The sequence below is a fragment of the Bufo bufo genome, chromosome 1 (assembly GCF_905171765.1).
Source record: "Bufo bufo chromosome 1, aBufBuf1.1, whole genome shotgun sequence".
NCBI classification, from domain to species: domain Eukaryota; kingdom Metazoa; phylum Chordata; class Amphibia; order Anura; family Bufonidae; genus Bufo; species Bufo bufo.
The window spans coordinates 472973342-472987859 of record NC_053389.1 but is presented as its reverse complement, the minus strand read 5'-3'; the positions used below and the strand labels follow the sequence as shown (position 1 = coordinate 472987859).

General features: G+C 46.1%; 1 protein-coding gene across 1 annotated transcript in view; it reads left to right on the top strand.

The window, feature by feature from the left end:
* The window catches only part of XPOT (exportin for tRNA), a 116968-nt gene that overhangs the window by 96071 nt on the left and 6379 nt on the right, over positions 1 to 14518 (top strand). Inside the window, exons 19-23 of the mRNA XM_040409170.1 lie at positions 587 to 776; positions 7702 to 7818; positions 8501 to 8616; positions 9695 to 9742; positions 11711 to 11782. Coding sequence (XP_040265104.1) covers positions 587 to 776; positions 7702 to 7818; positions 8501 to 8616; positions 9695 to 9742; positions 11711 to 11782 — 543 coding nt within the window. The remainder of the gene's footprint in view (positions 1 to 586; positions 777 to 7701; positions 7819 to 8500; positions 8617 to 9694; positions 9743 to 11710; positions 11783 to 14518) is intronic.

Genomic DNA, 14518 nt, shown 5'->3' with positions numbered 1-14518 from the left:
AACAGTTTTCACTTAGTGTCACGCCTCCTAGGGAGTTGAGCTATACCTAAGGTTTCCTGTGTCCCCCAAGGAAGAGCGAGAAAGAGATTTTACTGGTAAGTTATACAAAAATCTCGTTATTGTGCAAGGACGACCACTGCTGCTGGATTGCAGGGTGGTCATAACCATGGAAACTAGAAGTGTATAATGTGATATAAAAATTAATTAAGCCAGCAAAGGAGGCAAATATGGACAATCACAATACATTAGAAAGTTCCTTGTATTAACTTTGTCTACATTTATAAATTCCATTTGCTGAAGTCAGACAACCCCTTTAATGATTTTCCTTTTTGTTACAATAGTTTTGAAATGAATAGTAGCACACAAAGGGGGGGGTGGGGGGTAGGTAGGTTGTGTCCATGTATAGATGTCTACAAATAATGAGAAGCCAAACCTCAGTGGCAGAACAAGATTCCCTCACCACCACATTCACTCAATTTAATTTTACCCATATGTGGCATCACTGAGATCTATGGGTAACTTGTCAAGAAACGCATAGTCTACGCTTCATATTGTGCTGATGTTTCCACAAACATTCTTTCTTTAGGCACAAGTGTCACCTTTTCTTCAACAAGTCTTTATGCCACTACTTCATGCCATATTTGAGATGCTCGTCCGCCCATCTGAGGAGAACGACCAGTCTGCTGCACTTGATAAGCAAATGTTGCGTCGGAGCTATTTTGCCTTTCTGCAAACAGTCACTGGAAGTGGGATGAGTGAAGTTATAGCCAATCAAGGTAAGAATAAGCTACTATGAGGCCATCAACATGTTTTGACGGATTTTTCTTTCTTTCTTACCATAGCAAATTTCTGTAAGATGATGATTTTAATGACTACTATATATTTTCCCTTCACCCACGACAGCACCATGAGAGAGAGGATTTGCCCCCATAGACAGGAAATAAAAGGGCGGACACTCTTCTCCCAATTCAGTGTGGTTTCCGGTCTCTGGGGAAGCCTGCAATTTTCTTTCAAGATCCTTCCCCCTGGTGGTGCTCCTATGCTGGCTTCAGTTTCCAGGCTGGAACATTAGAAGGGCGCTCTGTATGCAGGAGGACGGCGTCCTGATCAGAGTTTCTCGCTTGGCGGTCTGGTGGGAAGCATGGAGGAGGAGAAGCACACAAGAGAGTCTAAAGTCCCTCCAGTGTTCTGGGTTAGATTGAGTCCTGCTTCTCTTCTGATACCCTTTTACCTAAATGTGATTGCAGGCAAAGCCTAGGAAGAAGAATAAAGAGTATGGTCTTTGTAAATTTGTTTTACCTCCTGAGTGACCGAAGAGGATGTGTCAGAGTTGCATTGATAGAACAGTGGCTGAGGAATCGCCGTCATTTTATAAGTGTCTTCAGACGTTGGTCAGATCAGAAGTCAATTCCTCTCTATCTTCAAAAAGAGCGGCCGGTACAAGAGATCCAAAATTGAGGCGATTAATTACCACACAGGAGTTTTTCATCTCATTCTGAAGAAGATGAAATACACTCCACCTTATATTGGCATTCTGAAAATTCGTCCCTATCTTCTTCTGAGGAAGGTGGCAAACCATGTTTTCCAATAGAAGATACGGATAGACTTTTAAAAGCAGTAAGATCCACAATGGCCATATAAGAGAAAAGAACCGATGTCCATCCAGGATGTCATGTTTGGTGGTTTAGAATCCAGACACCATAGGGCGTTTCCAGTACATAAAAATGTATCTGCCTCAATTAAGGGGGATTGGAAGAAACCTAACAGAAAAGTTTATTTCTAAAAACCTTAACCGAAAATATCCCTTTAAAGAAGGCTGTGCTACTTGGGATAAAGCACCTAGAATAGATGTAGCTATATCTAAAGTCTCTGGGAAAAAGGCCCTTCCCTTTGATGATATATGGGGGTACTTAGGGACCCTTTAAATAAAAAAGCGGAGGCTTTTTAAAAAAAGGAGCCTGGGAGGCGTCAACCTCCTCCTTCAGACCAAGTATCACTTCCACATGTATGGCCTGTTCCCTTATGGTCTGGCTCTCTGAGCTACAAAATCAGTTAAAAAATAAATGTCCCAGAGAAGAAATACTAGCATCCTTGCCCACTATGAGAAAAGCGGCAGATTTCTTGGCAGATGCTTCGGCTGATTCAGTAAGATTGGCGGCTAGATCCGCCGCTTTATCAAATTCTGCCCGTAGAGCATCAAAAAACAAGCTTTGTGGTGTTCCATGTGAAGGGGGATACCTTTTTGGGCCAGCTCTAGATGACCTACTAGACAAAGCTGCAGATAAAAAGAAAAAATGTTCAGGATTCCTTCTCAGTGAGGAATAGATTTAGCCGTCCTTTTCGTCCCTTTAGAAACAGAGAAGGAGACCAAAAATCAAGGCAGGATAGATTTAGAACCCAAAGAAAGGGAAGAAATGTTTTTTTCAACCAGCCCTTTGCCGACAAAAAGAAACGAGATCAGCAATGATGCCAGAGGTCAGGTAGGAGGCAGATTAAAACTTTTTCCCCGCCTGGTCCTGCTCTGATTTCTTGCAACTCGTGGATTCTAGACACTATTCTCATCGGAGTAAAACTAGAATTTCATATGTGGTCCCTCCGGTAAGATTCCTAGTGACAAAAGCTCAGACTTTGGCTCAAGGAAAATCAGCTATGGAAGAAGTAGTACTAAGATTAATTAAAAAAAAAAAAAGTTTTAGTTCCTGTTCCAAAAGGAGAAGGCGGCGAGGGGTTTTACTCTCCCCTATTTCTAGTAAAAAATAAAAAAACTTATGGTTCTTTCAGAACGATAATAAACTTAAAGTTTAAACCAGTTCCTATAAATAAAAAAATATCAAAATGGGAACTAGAAGATCAGTAATAAACCTTTTTCGTCCTCACTGTTTCATGACAGTACTCTATCTCAGGGATGCATACTATCACGTTCCAGTCTTCCAGGAACATCAAAAGTTCTTTGAGTCGCGGTAAAAATAGGGGGCAGCTACAACATCTTAAGTTCCAGTCCCCCCCCCCCCGTTTGGCCTTTCTATGGCTCCAAAGGTATTCACGAAAATAGCAGAGATGGCTGCTCATATAAAGCTACATTCACATTAGCGTTTTTTGCGGATCTGTCATGGATCTGCAAAAACGCTTCCATTGCAATAATACAACCGCATACATCCGTCATGAACGGATCCGGTTGTATTATGTCTTCTATAGCCATGATGGATCCATCATGAACACCATTGAAAGTCAATGGGGGACGGATCAGTTTTCTATTGTGTCAGAGAAAATGGATCCTTCCCCATTGACTTATATTGTGTGCCGGGAAGGACCCGTTTGGCTCCGCTTCGTCAGGCAGACGGCAAAACGCTGCAGACCTCCAGAGTGGAATGGTGACTAATCGGAGGCAAACCGATGCATTCTGAGCGGATCCTTTTCCATTCAGAATGCATTAGGGCAAAACTGATCCGTTGTGGACCACTTGTGAGAGCCCATGACGGATCTCAGAAACGGAAAGCCAAAACACTAGTGTGAAAGTAGCCTAAGAGAAAAAGATATATTCTTTTTATACCATACCTGGACGATTTTTTTATAGTAGGAAAAACAGAGGAGGCCTGTGGAAGAGCAGTTTCAGCAGTATCAGAAATTCTGGACAGGTTAGGCTGGTTCTTAAACCTAGAAAAGGCTTCTTCTTACCAGAACTCAGACTTTTTTGTGATGGATACTGAACTCCTCCTCCCAGAAATGTATGTTGCAAGAATAAAAGGTCAGATATATTCAGGAGAGAATCCGAGATCTGACCAGAAACCCAGTAGTTTCTATGAGGAAAGGAATGTCTATCTCGGGATCCCTCACGTCATGTATTCCGGCTGTAAGATGGGCACAGCTTCCCTCAAGGGTTCTCCAGTGGGAAATCTTTTCTTTCTCGCCCATTTTCCTTGGGGGACACAGGAGACCTTGGGTATAGCTCAGCTCCATAGGAGGCGTGACACTAAGTGAAAACTGTTAAGCCCCTCCTCCACAGCTATACCCTCAGCCTGGAGAGAGGGACTGCCAGTTTTTGCTTAGTGTCCAAGGAGGCAAAACACTCCCTGCTCCGCTATTTTCTTTTTTTCTCTGGATTTCTTTTTCTCTTCAGGGACAACAGAGACGCACTAGACCTCTCGGTTTCTCCCGGGGTCGAGCTGCACCAGTGTCGGTCTCCCGCACTGCTGCCTCCCCCACAGAAGGCAAGGTGGACCAGGGCAGCGCAGCTCCCCTGCATCCCGCCAGCGTAAGGGTCGCTGATCCAGCATCCTGCCACTACGGTGCCAGTAGCTGAAGGGGCGATCCTGCTGGAACGGACCGAGGGTGAAGACGGCGGATGGTGAGAGAGTGGCTTCTCCGTGCAAACTCACGGGACTCAAGGCTGACCTTGTACATGCTGTGCTGGCCTCGTGCATGTCCCCCTTCATTGGTGGGGTAGTTGCACTCACGGGATACGGTGTTAGGTGGATTATTGCACTATCACTTAATGCGATGGTATACATGTGCATGTCCCCCTTCCCTAGGCGGACTTCCTGCGTTCCTACTGGATTCAGTGCGGCCATGTGCGTGACCCCCTTCTGGGCGGAATATGGTATGCCTACTTCTCTGAAGTCGGTACTAGTCTTGGGCATCACCCCCTTCTTAGGCGGGCCTTTACACTCTTGCCGAATGCAGTGTTTGCCAGGTGCATATCCCCCTTCTCTAGGTGGACTGCTTGCGTTCCATCGCATACTGTACTAGTCTTGTGCATGACTCCCTTCCAGGCAGCATATTGCACTTCTGTAGACACTATGGGGCTCTGTCGATGGACCCCTCACCAGAGTGAATATTTACAGAGGGCGAACATTCATGCTCGCTCTGTGCATTGTATGGGCCGTATATGCCTTCTCCTCCCGTAGGTGGGTTGGCATTCTCACTGCTTACGGGGCTGACCATACGTATGTCCCCCTTCCTCCCGCGACATACGTGTTTCTCTTGGGATACGATGCTAGCAGCACGCCTTACTCTTCTCCGAAGAGATTATTCTGCTTCCACCTGGTCCGGACGTGGTCTACTTGCTCTTTGCCTGCACCGAGCTAGGCGGTGCTCATTCTCGGGTTTGGAGAGTATTTTGCGGTTCCGCTTGTGGCAGTATCCACCATGCTCGTTGGCCCTTCAACCCGTGGAGTGTTCATGGCTCCTGGATGCGTACCCATTTCGTCGTCCTGCTGCTTTGCGTCCCTGCGCAAGCGGTCTCACGGACGAGAGGGCTGTCTGCAGCGCCCTTCGAATTCTACTTTGGCTCTGGCGGGACTACGGTTCTCTCACCTACTACCATTCCCTCCTTTTTGGATGTGGTGTGGTATGAGTCCTTCCTATGGGCGCCCTCTGCACTTTAGTGCCGCTCTGCTGCCAGGTTCGGGCCGCTCTCCTTTGGAGGGTCACCCAACTTCTCTTGGGTGCTTCGGTTATGGCAGGTCCGGGGGAACTCCACCTTGAGTTCTTTAGGGTGTTCGCCTTCTGCAAGGCGGTGAGCCGGGCGACACAGAGTATCGGGTGTTCTGCCTTTGAGCGGTCCTACTCGGACTACCCTGTTACCCACTCCTCCTTTCGGCATGCTTGATGCAAGCGTTTCCATGAGGTGAGTGGGAACATTTCTCCAAGTGGTGAAAACGGCCGCAAGAAGGCCATCTAATGTCTGGAACTGTTGTCCATTTTTGTAAACTTCCCTTGCCATCCATCCCCAAAGGTTCTCAATTGGATTTAGATCAGGGGAACACACAGGATGGGAAAGAGTGATGTTATTCTCCTGGAAAAAGTCCCTTGTCCTGCGGGCATTGTGTACTGTAGTGTTGTCCTGTTGAAAAACCCAGTCGTTACCACACAGACGAGGGCCCTCAATCATGAGGAATGCTCTCTGCAACATCTGGACATAGCCAGCTGCCGTTTGACGCCCCTGCACTTCCTGAAGCTCCATTGTTCCACTGATGGAAAAAGCACCCCAGACCATTATGGCGCCCCCTCCACTGTGGCACGTAGAAAACATCTCAGATGGGATCTGCTTGTCATGCCAGTAACGTTGGAAACCATCAGGACCATCAAGGTTACATTTTTTTTCTAATCAGAGAATAAAACTTTCTTCCACCTTTTGAATGTCCCATGTTTGGTGCTCTCTTGCAAAGTCCAAACGAGCAGTTCTGTGGCGTTCAAGGAGATGAGGTCTTTGAAGACGTTTTTTGTTTTTGAAGCCCTTCAGTCTCAGATGCCGTCTGATGGTTATGGGGCTGCAGTCAGCACGAGTAAGGGCCTTAATTTGGGTCGAGGATCGTCCAGTGTCTTGACGGACAGCCAATTGGATCCTCCGGCTCAGTGCTGATGAAATTTTTTTGGGTCTTCCACTTGACTTTTTTGTTCCATAACCCTCAGGATCATTTAAGAAATTCCAAATGACTGTCTTACTGCGTCCCACCTCAGCAGCGATGGTGCGCTGTGAGAGACCCTGCTTATGCAGTTCAACAACCCGACCACGTTCAAAAAGGGAGAGTTTTTTTGCCTTTGCCATCACAACGTGTGACTACCTGACAGAAAATGACAATGAATCCACATCTTTGCACAGATTTGGCCTTTTAAAGGCATGTGGTCCTAAACTTTTGATCAGCTGAAAAACGGCCTGTTTCAGTTTATTTGTTTTCATTAAATTGAATGCTCAAAAAATGTTTTGTCTCACTCCCATTTCTTCTTGTTGCATGTTGAAGCTCTACTTGGAACCTTGTTAAGATCCAGCCATGCTAAATATGATTTTTTGCAATTTTTCAAGTGGTCTTAAACTTTTGATCAGGACTGTACAAAACTGCCTGGTAAACTGTGAAGAGGCCCCATCACTGGAGTGCCCACAGCCACCTCAGTCACCTGATCAGTGGGAGTGTTGGGATGGGACCTGCACTAATCTGATATATGTCATCAGTGCTAAAGTCCTGGAAATCCCCTTCAAAACTGTCTTCATGAAAACAGACGGCAAACAAACCAGTCTATTGGCAATTACTGGGAAGAGACTGTTGGGAAGAGTTAACGGAACGGTTAAATGCTTTAACCTGCACAGTGAAGCTCTTTTGGTGTCCATAGGTAAGCCATGTAAACATATCATGGCATCCATAGCATCCCAAGATGGCAGCTGCATCCTTTACTGTATAGATCAGCAACCTCCGGCACTCCAGCTGTTCTGAAACTACAACTCCCAGAATCCTCCTTTCACGTCCATGGGAGTAACAAGGACAGCCGAGTAAGTTTGCATGCTGGGAATTGTAGTTTCCCAGCAGCTGGAGTGCTCTGGAGTTGTAGATCCCTGGTCTAGATGTTGAAAGCTTTTAGTGCAGATACAAGCAGCAGAGTCTCCTTTGACTGCACTTGCCTGTGTAGTAGAGGACATGGCCTTCACTATCTTGAGAAGTTTTGGATGCCACGGTTTGTTTATACGCATTATTCCTGGACATGGGGTGGAGGTTTCACCGTGCAGGCTTAGACATAACCCCTGAAACTTTTTAGTGTTTATGCCAGCCCATGTCTGTGTATGGCGTTTGTGACTCCTAAGCAAAGTGAACCAGCTATATTTATATGTTGTGTGTGTGTGTGGCTGTTCTGAATAGCTGTGATCTATTTAAATCAGTTGAATAAAGAACACAATCATTTAAGTGCAATCCTTTCCTTCTTTGTGTCCAGGTGCTCAGAACGTGGAACGTGTTTTATTCACGATCATTCAAGGGGCTGTAGAATACCCAGATCCTATTGCTCAGAAAACCTGTTTCATCATCCTTTCCAAGCTGGTTGAACTTTGGGGTAAGGACTTTGGTTTAAAGGCAACCTGTCGCATGTACTATGTTGCCCTTTCTGAGAGTCCGTACTTTCTGCTTGTGCCAGCGCTGCTAGGGAGATGAGTCTAAGACTCGCTCTCCCACACCTCTGGACTCATGCATATTACCGTATGTATTTAGCAATGTGCAAAAAAAGACACCTGTTTTGCTTCATGTTTGGTTTTTTTTTTGTATGTGTAACAATGCCTGTCCTTGTCCGCAAAACGGAAAAAATAGGACATATTCTATTTTTTTGCGGAATGGACATACGGAAATGGAATGCACAAGGCATAATTTCAGTTTTTTTGTGGACCCGTTGAAATGAATGGATTCGCATACAGTCAGCTCAAAAAAGGGAACGGACACGGAAAGAAAATACATTTGTGTGCATGAGCCCTAACAGGTTTCTTTTCTATGCATAACAGGAAAAAATCCTTCCAGTCATCCCAAAGTGAGCATAGCGAGCCTCATCGGACTCTTCTCCCTAGCAGGACTGTACTCTAAAAGTACTGACATCTCAGAAGTGACAGACCGCTGAAATCAAAGGGTCGGTCACTACACTATGCTGCCCTCATTGAGGCCCTCATAGTACAGGCGACAGGTTCTCTTTAAGACTATTGATCTGTATCTTTTTGTATTTAAAATAACCTCAATTATTTATTTTACAGGCGGCAAAGATGGACTGGTTGGCTTTGCCGATTTTGTCTACAAACACATTGTCCCCGCTTGCTTCCTTGCCCCAATGAAACCTACATTTGACCTTGCAGATGCACAGACCATTTTGGTACGTTATTTTCTAATGCAAGTTGCCAGTTTTACATATAGATAATATATCTAAACCACTGGATGTTCCTTAGAAACATAGAATGTGTCGGCAGATAAGAACCATTTGTCCCATCTAGTCTGCCCAATATACTGAATACTATGGATAGCCCCCGGCCCTATCTTATATGAAGGATGGCCTTATGCCTATCCCATGCATGCTTAAACTCCTTCACTGTATGTATTTGCAGCTACCACTTCTGCAGGAAGGCTATTCCATGCATCCACTACTCTCTCAGTAAAGTAATACTTCCTGATATTACTTTTAAACCTTTGCCCCTCTAATTTAAAACTATAGAAACATAGAATGTGTCGGCAGATAATAAGTGAAAGGAATTGTAACCTAGAAATGCAAAAACATTCTTTTCGATGCACTAAATTCTGTCACATCGTGTCTAGGAAACGCCGAAGGTTAAAGTAGTTATCACACATATTTAAAACTGTTTTACTCACATTTGGAGGATTTTCTTCTATTTCTGTGGGTGGGCAGCAAATAGTCAAGGACCTGCATCTCCAAGGATGCGTGTAGTTAGCTCTTGTTAACCCCTTCCTCGTCTGCACGGAAAATAGTCCATCACATATAGCCCCAGAGATACATATGGTATGTAATTCTCCCACAGTTTTCTTGTCTAGATGTCTATTATAGATATATATTTCTATGAATTTAGACATACAGAAGAGTGAATGAAGTGTGTCTGGACCACTTCTTCTGCTTCACTTTGAGATGATTAGCCAGCACGGATGGGAAGAGAACAAGAAAGCTGCTGAGAATGTTAGTTCACCTTGAAATACAGGAGATGGTGGACCAGCTTCATTTTAAATGCCCTGTTCATTGCATAGTAATATTTTTGTGGGATAACCTGTTATAGTGGCAGAAAGGGACCTTCTCTCTGCAGCTTTAGATTATTCAGCTACCTCTATTATCATGTAATCTGCAGTTAATTACATCTTTTGTGTAGTATTCTTCAGTGCTCACCATAAACCACTTCTAACAAAGCCTTATTCCTGCATGCTCAAGGATCACTTTTTTTTTCTTTCAGGCTTTGTCGGAATGCGCGGTTACGATGAAAACCATATATCTGAAAAGGGTGAGGTTTTGAGATGTCTTCATTACATACACACAGTTTGATGTATGCTATATAATCCTATGTCAGATAGAGGTAGGTCCCTCTGGAACTCCCCTTTATTGAGAATCTGGAACCACTGCCCCTCCTGGAGAGGTGTCTGCTGGTCACTACAACCAGCAGTAGAATGCATGGAGCGGTGACTGTACATTTGAACTCTCTCCTCTCACTCCAATTAGCATTACAAAAACAGCTTGGCCACTTTTCCATTCATCAGTAAGGAGCCACAAATAAAAAGCTACTTCCTATAAGATCAGATTTTATTATGAATATATATATATATTCTGTGTGTAATGTAATAATGTGATCGCTTCTTAAATGGGTTGTGCAGGGGTTTTATATTGATGTGGGGGATTCAATCAGCACAACCCTATATGTAGGTGCACATTGCTATAGCGAAATACATATACAAAGAAAGACACAAATGCAATAGCACTCTGCAACCAGCATTCTGCCCTGCCTCTATGCTGGATGAGGCATTGGTGTACATTTTGGCCAAAGCGTAATAAGCCATTCACCACGTCAAGGTCGCCTCTATGGAGTGGTCCCTAACACTAGTTCCTACCTGTTTGTGGGCCATGACAGCCACACAAAGTCCAGGTACCTGCATCCCTGGATCCGATGAAAGCTGTAATGGCATTGGACGGGGTTAAAAGCAGAGTGTGCTTGGCGTGCATGCTGCACCTGCATTCCTTGGACTTTGTGTGGCTGTCTTGGCCCACAAACAGGTAGGAACTAGTGTTAGGGACCACTCCATAGAGGCGACCTTGACGTGGTGAGTGGCTTATTACGCTTTGGCCAAAATGTACACCAATGCCTCATCCAGCATAGAGGCAGGGCAGAATGCTGGTTGCAGAGTGCTATTGCATTTGTGTCTTTTTCGTTTTATATTGATGACCTAACCTCTGGATCGGTCATCAATATCCGATCAGTGGAGCTCTGATACCCGGCACCCCCGCAGATCCGCTGTTTAAAGGGTTTCTACCACCAGAAATACTGTTATGTTGCTGACTTACATTATCGATGCGCTAATGTCAGCACTACATAACAGTATGTTTCTAACATTAGTCCCTGCTGCCGTTTTTGTAAAAAAAAGCACTTTTATTATACGCTAATGAGCCTCTAGGTGCTATGTGGGTGTAAAGTCAGCACCTAGAGGCTCCGTCTACTCACGCTTTATCCCGCCCAGGTCCCCTGTTCTGCCCGCCCCGCTCCTCTTGATTGATGGCATGATCCACTGCATCGTTGACGAAATCCCGCACCTGCGCCGTTCACTTCTGTCTTCCGCGCAGTGAGTGAAGGCCGCTCTCCTGATGCCGGCTTCCTCACTGTGACGTAGCCGGCGCAGTGAGGAATCCGGCACCAGGAGCGCATCATTCACTCACTGCGCCGAAGACAGAAGTGAACGGCGCAGGCACGGGATTTCGGCAACGATGCGGTGGACCGTGCCATCAATCAAGAGGAGCGGGGCAGGCAGAACAGGGGACCTGGGCGGGATATAGCGTGAGTAGACGGAGCCTCTAGGTGCTGATTTTACGCCCACATAGCACCTAGAGACTCATTAGCATATAATAAAAGTGCTTTTTTTTTTACAAAAACGGCTGCAGGGACAAATGTAAGAAACATACTGTTAGCATCGCTAATGTCAGTCAGCTACATAACAGTATTTCATCTCAGAAGAGAGTGTAATGACAAGTACTCTGTGTTCACTTGACTGGGGCAAATACTTGTCATTACACTGCGCGGCCGCAAGGAGGACAACACATAGTGTAATGAAGAGGAAGCAGCGTTCGCATGGAGCTCTGCCTCATCTTCATACAACTGATAGGCAAGGTGCCGGGCAGATATTGATAATCTATCCTGAGGATAGGTCATCAATATAAAACCCCTGTACATCCCCTTTAACTCTAATCTGTAATATTAATCTTTTAGGGGCCGGAGTGCATTCAATATCTGCAGCAAGAATATCTGCCTTCTTTGCAGGTAGCGCCAGAAATTATCCAGGTAATATTTTATTTTTTTGTTTGGTTTTAATATTTTATCAGTTTGATAGGTATAGTATGCCCACTGATCAATACGGCACATAAGTGATAAAAGTTGGTTTCCCTGTAACGCATGTGCAGGCACAATGTATTTCAGTGCAGCTTTGAGAGTTGCTGGAGAACAGTAAGCAAGTAAAGAATAGTCATCTAGACTCTTTATCAAGTCAAGTAGTAATGCGGATAATAGTCAAAGATCTTGACGACAGATTCCATTTAAACCTTTCTATATACCTTTTTATCCTCTGGTGGGTTGGAGGATGCAGCACATGTGACAGCAGTTTGGTAGCTGCAGACTACATTTACCATGATGCATTGTCAATTTCACTGACTCTTTTCTTCACCCTCTTCCTGCTGTCGTCAGTGTTTCCTTCCACTTAAAAGTGGCCATACTCTTCATTGTAAAGGTGAACAAAACACTATCTCAACCAAAGCAGTTGTTCACTGGGTGAATTTTTTAACAAACTTTTCTCGCCCATTCCATTGGGGGACACAGACCATGGGTATAGCTTAGGCCATCACTAGGAGGAGACACTATGCAAATAACAAAAAACAGCTCCTCCTCCACTGTCCATACCCCCATGCTCCAACAGGAGGACCTCAGTTTTAGCTTGGTGTCGGATAAGGAGGTGACACTCCTGCTCCTGCAGGGTTGTCCCTGTAGTTTTTTCTTCTCCTGTTTGTTTTTTCTAAACAGAGGACGCAGGGTCGCATGGTGCGTCCCTGGTCTCTCAGTGGAGCGAGCGCCGGGGTCCAATGGCCGTCCCCGGCTACCTCCTTTTCCCCCCCAGAAGATAAGTGGAACCAGGGTCACCTAGTCCTGCCCTCTATCCAGTGCACTGCCACTCCTTGAAGAGGTGACCCCATGCTGGTCCGGAACAGAGGGTGAAGACTGCGGGACTCTAAAGACTTCCGCAAGAAGCCTTCCTTTAAGCCTCAACCTTCCTGGCGCCCGCGGGCACAGTTCCAGGGGAGTTCTGCCCGCCCCGCGGTTCCCAAGCAGTCCTCCGCCTGAAGGGGCGCCCCCACCGCTTGCGGTGGGGGGCCGTCTGCTCTCCTTTCAGCATGTCTGGAGAGCTCACGTTCAAGACGCCTGGGCCCTGGAAATTGTAACTTCAGGTTACAAGATAGAATTCGTTTCCAGACCTCCGGAACGTTTCTTTCAGTCTCGGGTTCTGGGGGATCCGGCCCGAGCCTCAGCCCTTTTACAAGCGGTTTCTTCCCTTCTGGTCAGGGGAGTAGTTGTCCCAGTTCCGCTGGAGGAACAGGGGGCAGGTTTCTACTCAAATCTCTTTGTAGTGTCAAAGAAGGAGGGATCAGTGCGTCCGGTCCTAGACCTGAAGCTGTTAAACAAGTCCCTGCGGGTGCGGAGGTTCCGTATGGAATCCTTCCGCTCCGTTATTGCTTCTCTTCTTCCAGGGGAGTTCCTCGCGTCGGTGGACATCCGGGACGCCTATCTGCATGTCCCTATCGCAGAATCTCACTTCCACAAGGACAAGGTGGTACTGCGCCCTGTCCCTTTCTTTTTGCCCAAGGTGGTCTCCACCTTCCACCTTAATGAGGACATAGTCCTGCCATCCTTTTGCCCCGCTCCGGCGAACCCCAAGGAGCACGCTCTCCATTCTCTGGATGTTGTCCGTGCTTTACGGGTGTACCTGTTGGTTACTGCCCCTTTTCGCCGCTCGGACTCCCTTTTTGTGGTTTCTGAGGGGCCTCGTAAGGGTCTGGCGGCCTCCAAGGTCACAGTGGCTCGGTGGATTCTGTCGACTATTGCCATGGCCTATCGATCTCGGGGTAGGGTTCCCCCAGCGGGGGTTACCGCGCACTCCACCAGGGAGGTGGGGGCTTCCTGGGCCAGGCGCAATCGAGCTTCTACATCACAACTTTGTAAGGCGGCCACCTGGTCGTCCTTGCATACCTTTACAAAGTTCTACCAGCTGCACTCTTTGGCGTCGGCTGATGCTGCCCTAGGGCGCAAGGTATTGCAGGCTGTGGTTCCTGTTTAACCGTTGGACGTTTTCCCTCTGGAGGTGCTGGTCTTCCCACCCCATGGACTGCTCTAGGACGTCCCATGATCTGTGTCCCCCAATGGAATGGGCGAGAAAAGGAGATTTTTTGTGAAACTCACCTGTAAAATCTTTTTCTCGTTTTTTCCATTGGGGGACACAGCTCCCACCCATTCTTGTCTGTTGCAGGAGGGGTTGGTTCTATTCTAGTGGGACCTTATGGTTAACGGCCCGATGGCGGTGTTCCTTGGTTCTGCTTTTCTTTGTTCATATTTGGTCTCTGATATCCTTCTCCTACTGCTTTTGCACGCACTGAGGTCCTCCTGTTGGAGCATGGGGGTATGGCCAGTGGAGGAGGAGCTGTTTTTTGTTATTTGCATAGTGTCTCCTCCTAGTGATGGCCTAAGCTATACCCATGGTCTGTGTCCACCCAATGGAAAAGACGAGAAAAAGATTTTTCAGGTGAGTTTCACAAAAAAAAATCTCCTTTTTCACCAACCGACGACCCTAGGCTGCTGCAGTGATACAGACTCTGACCATACACTAACCATTTCATCTAATACCACTGTGTGCAGGACTATGATTCACTGTGGACTGTTTCACTGCATGATAGTTCATTTAATGGCCAAAATAAAGTACTAGTGATGATCAGATGAAAATATTTAAGCCAAGCTCTTTACAGATTATGACTGTCT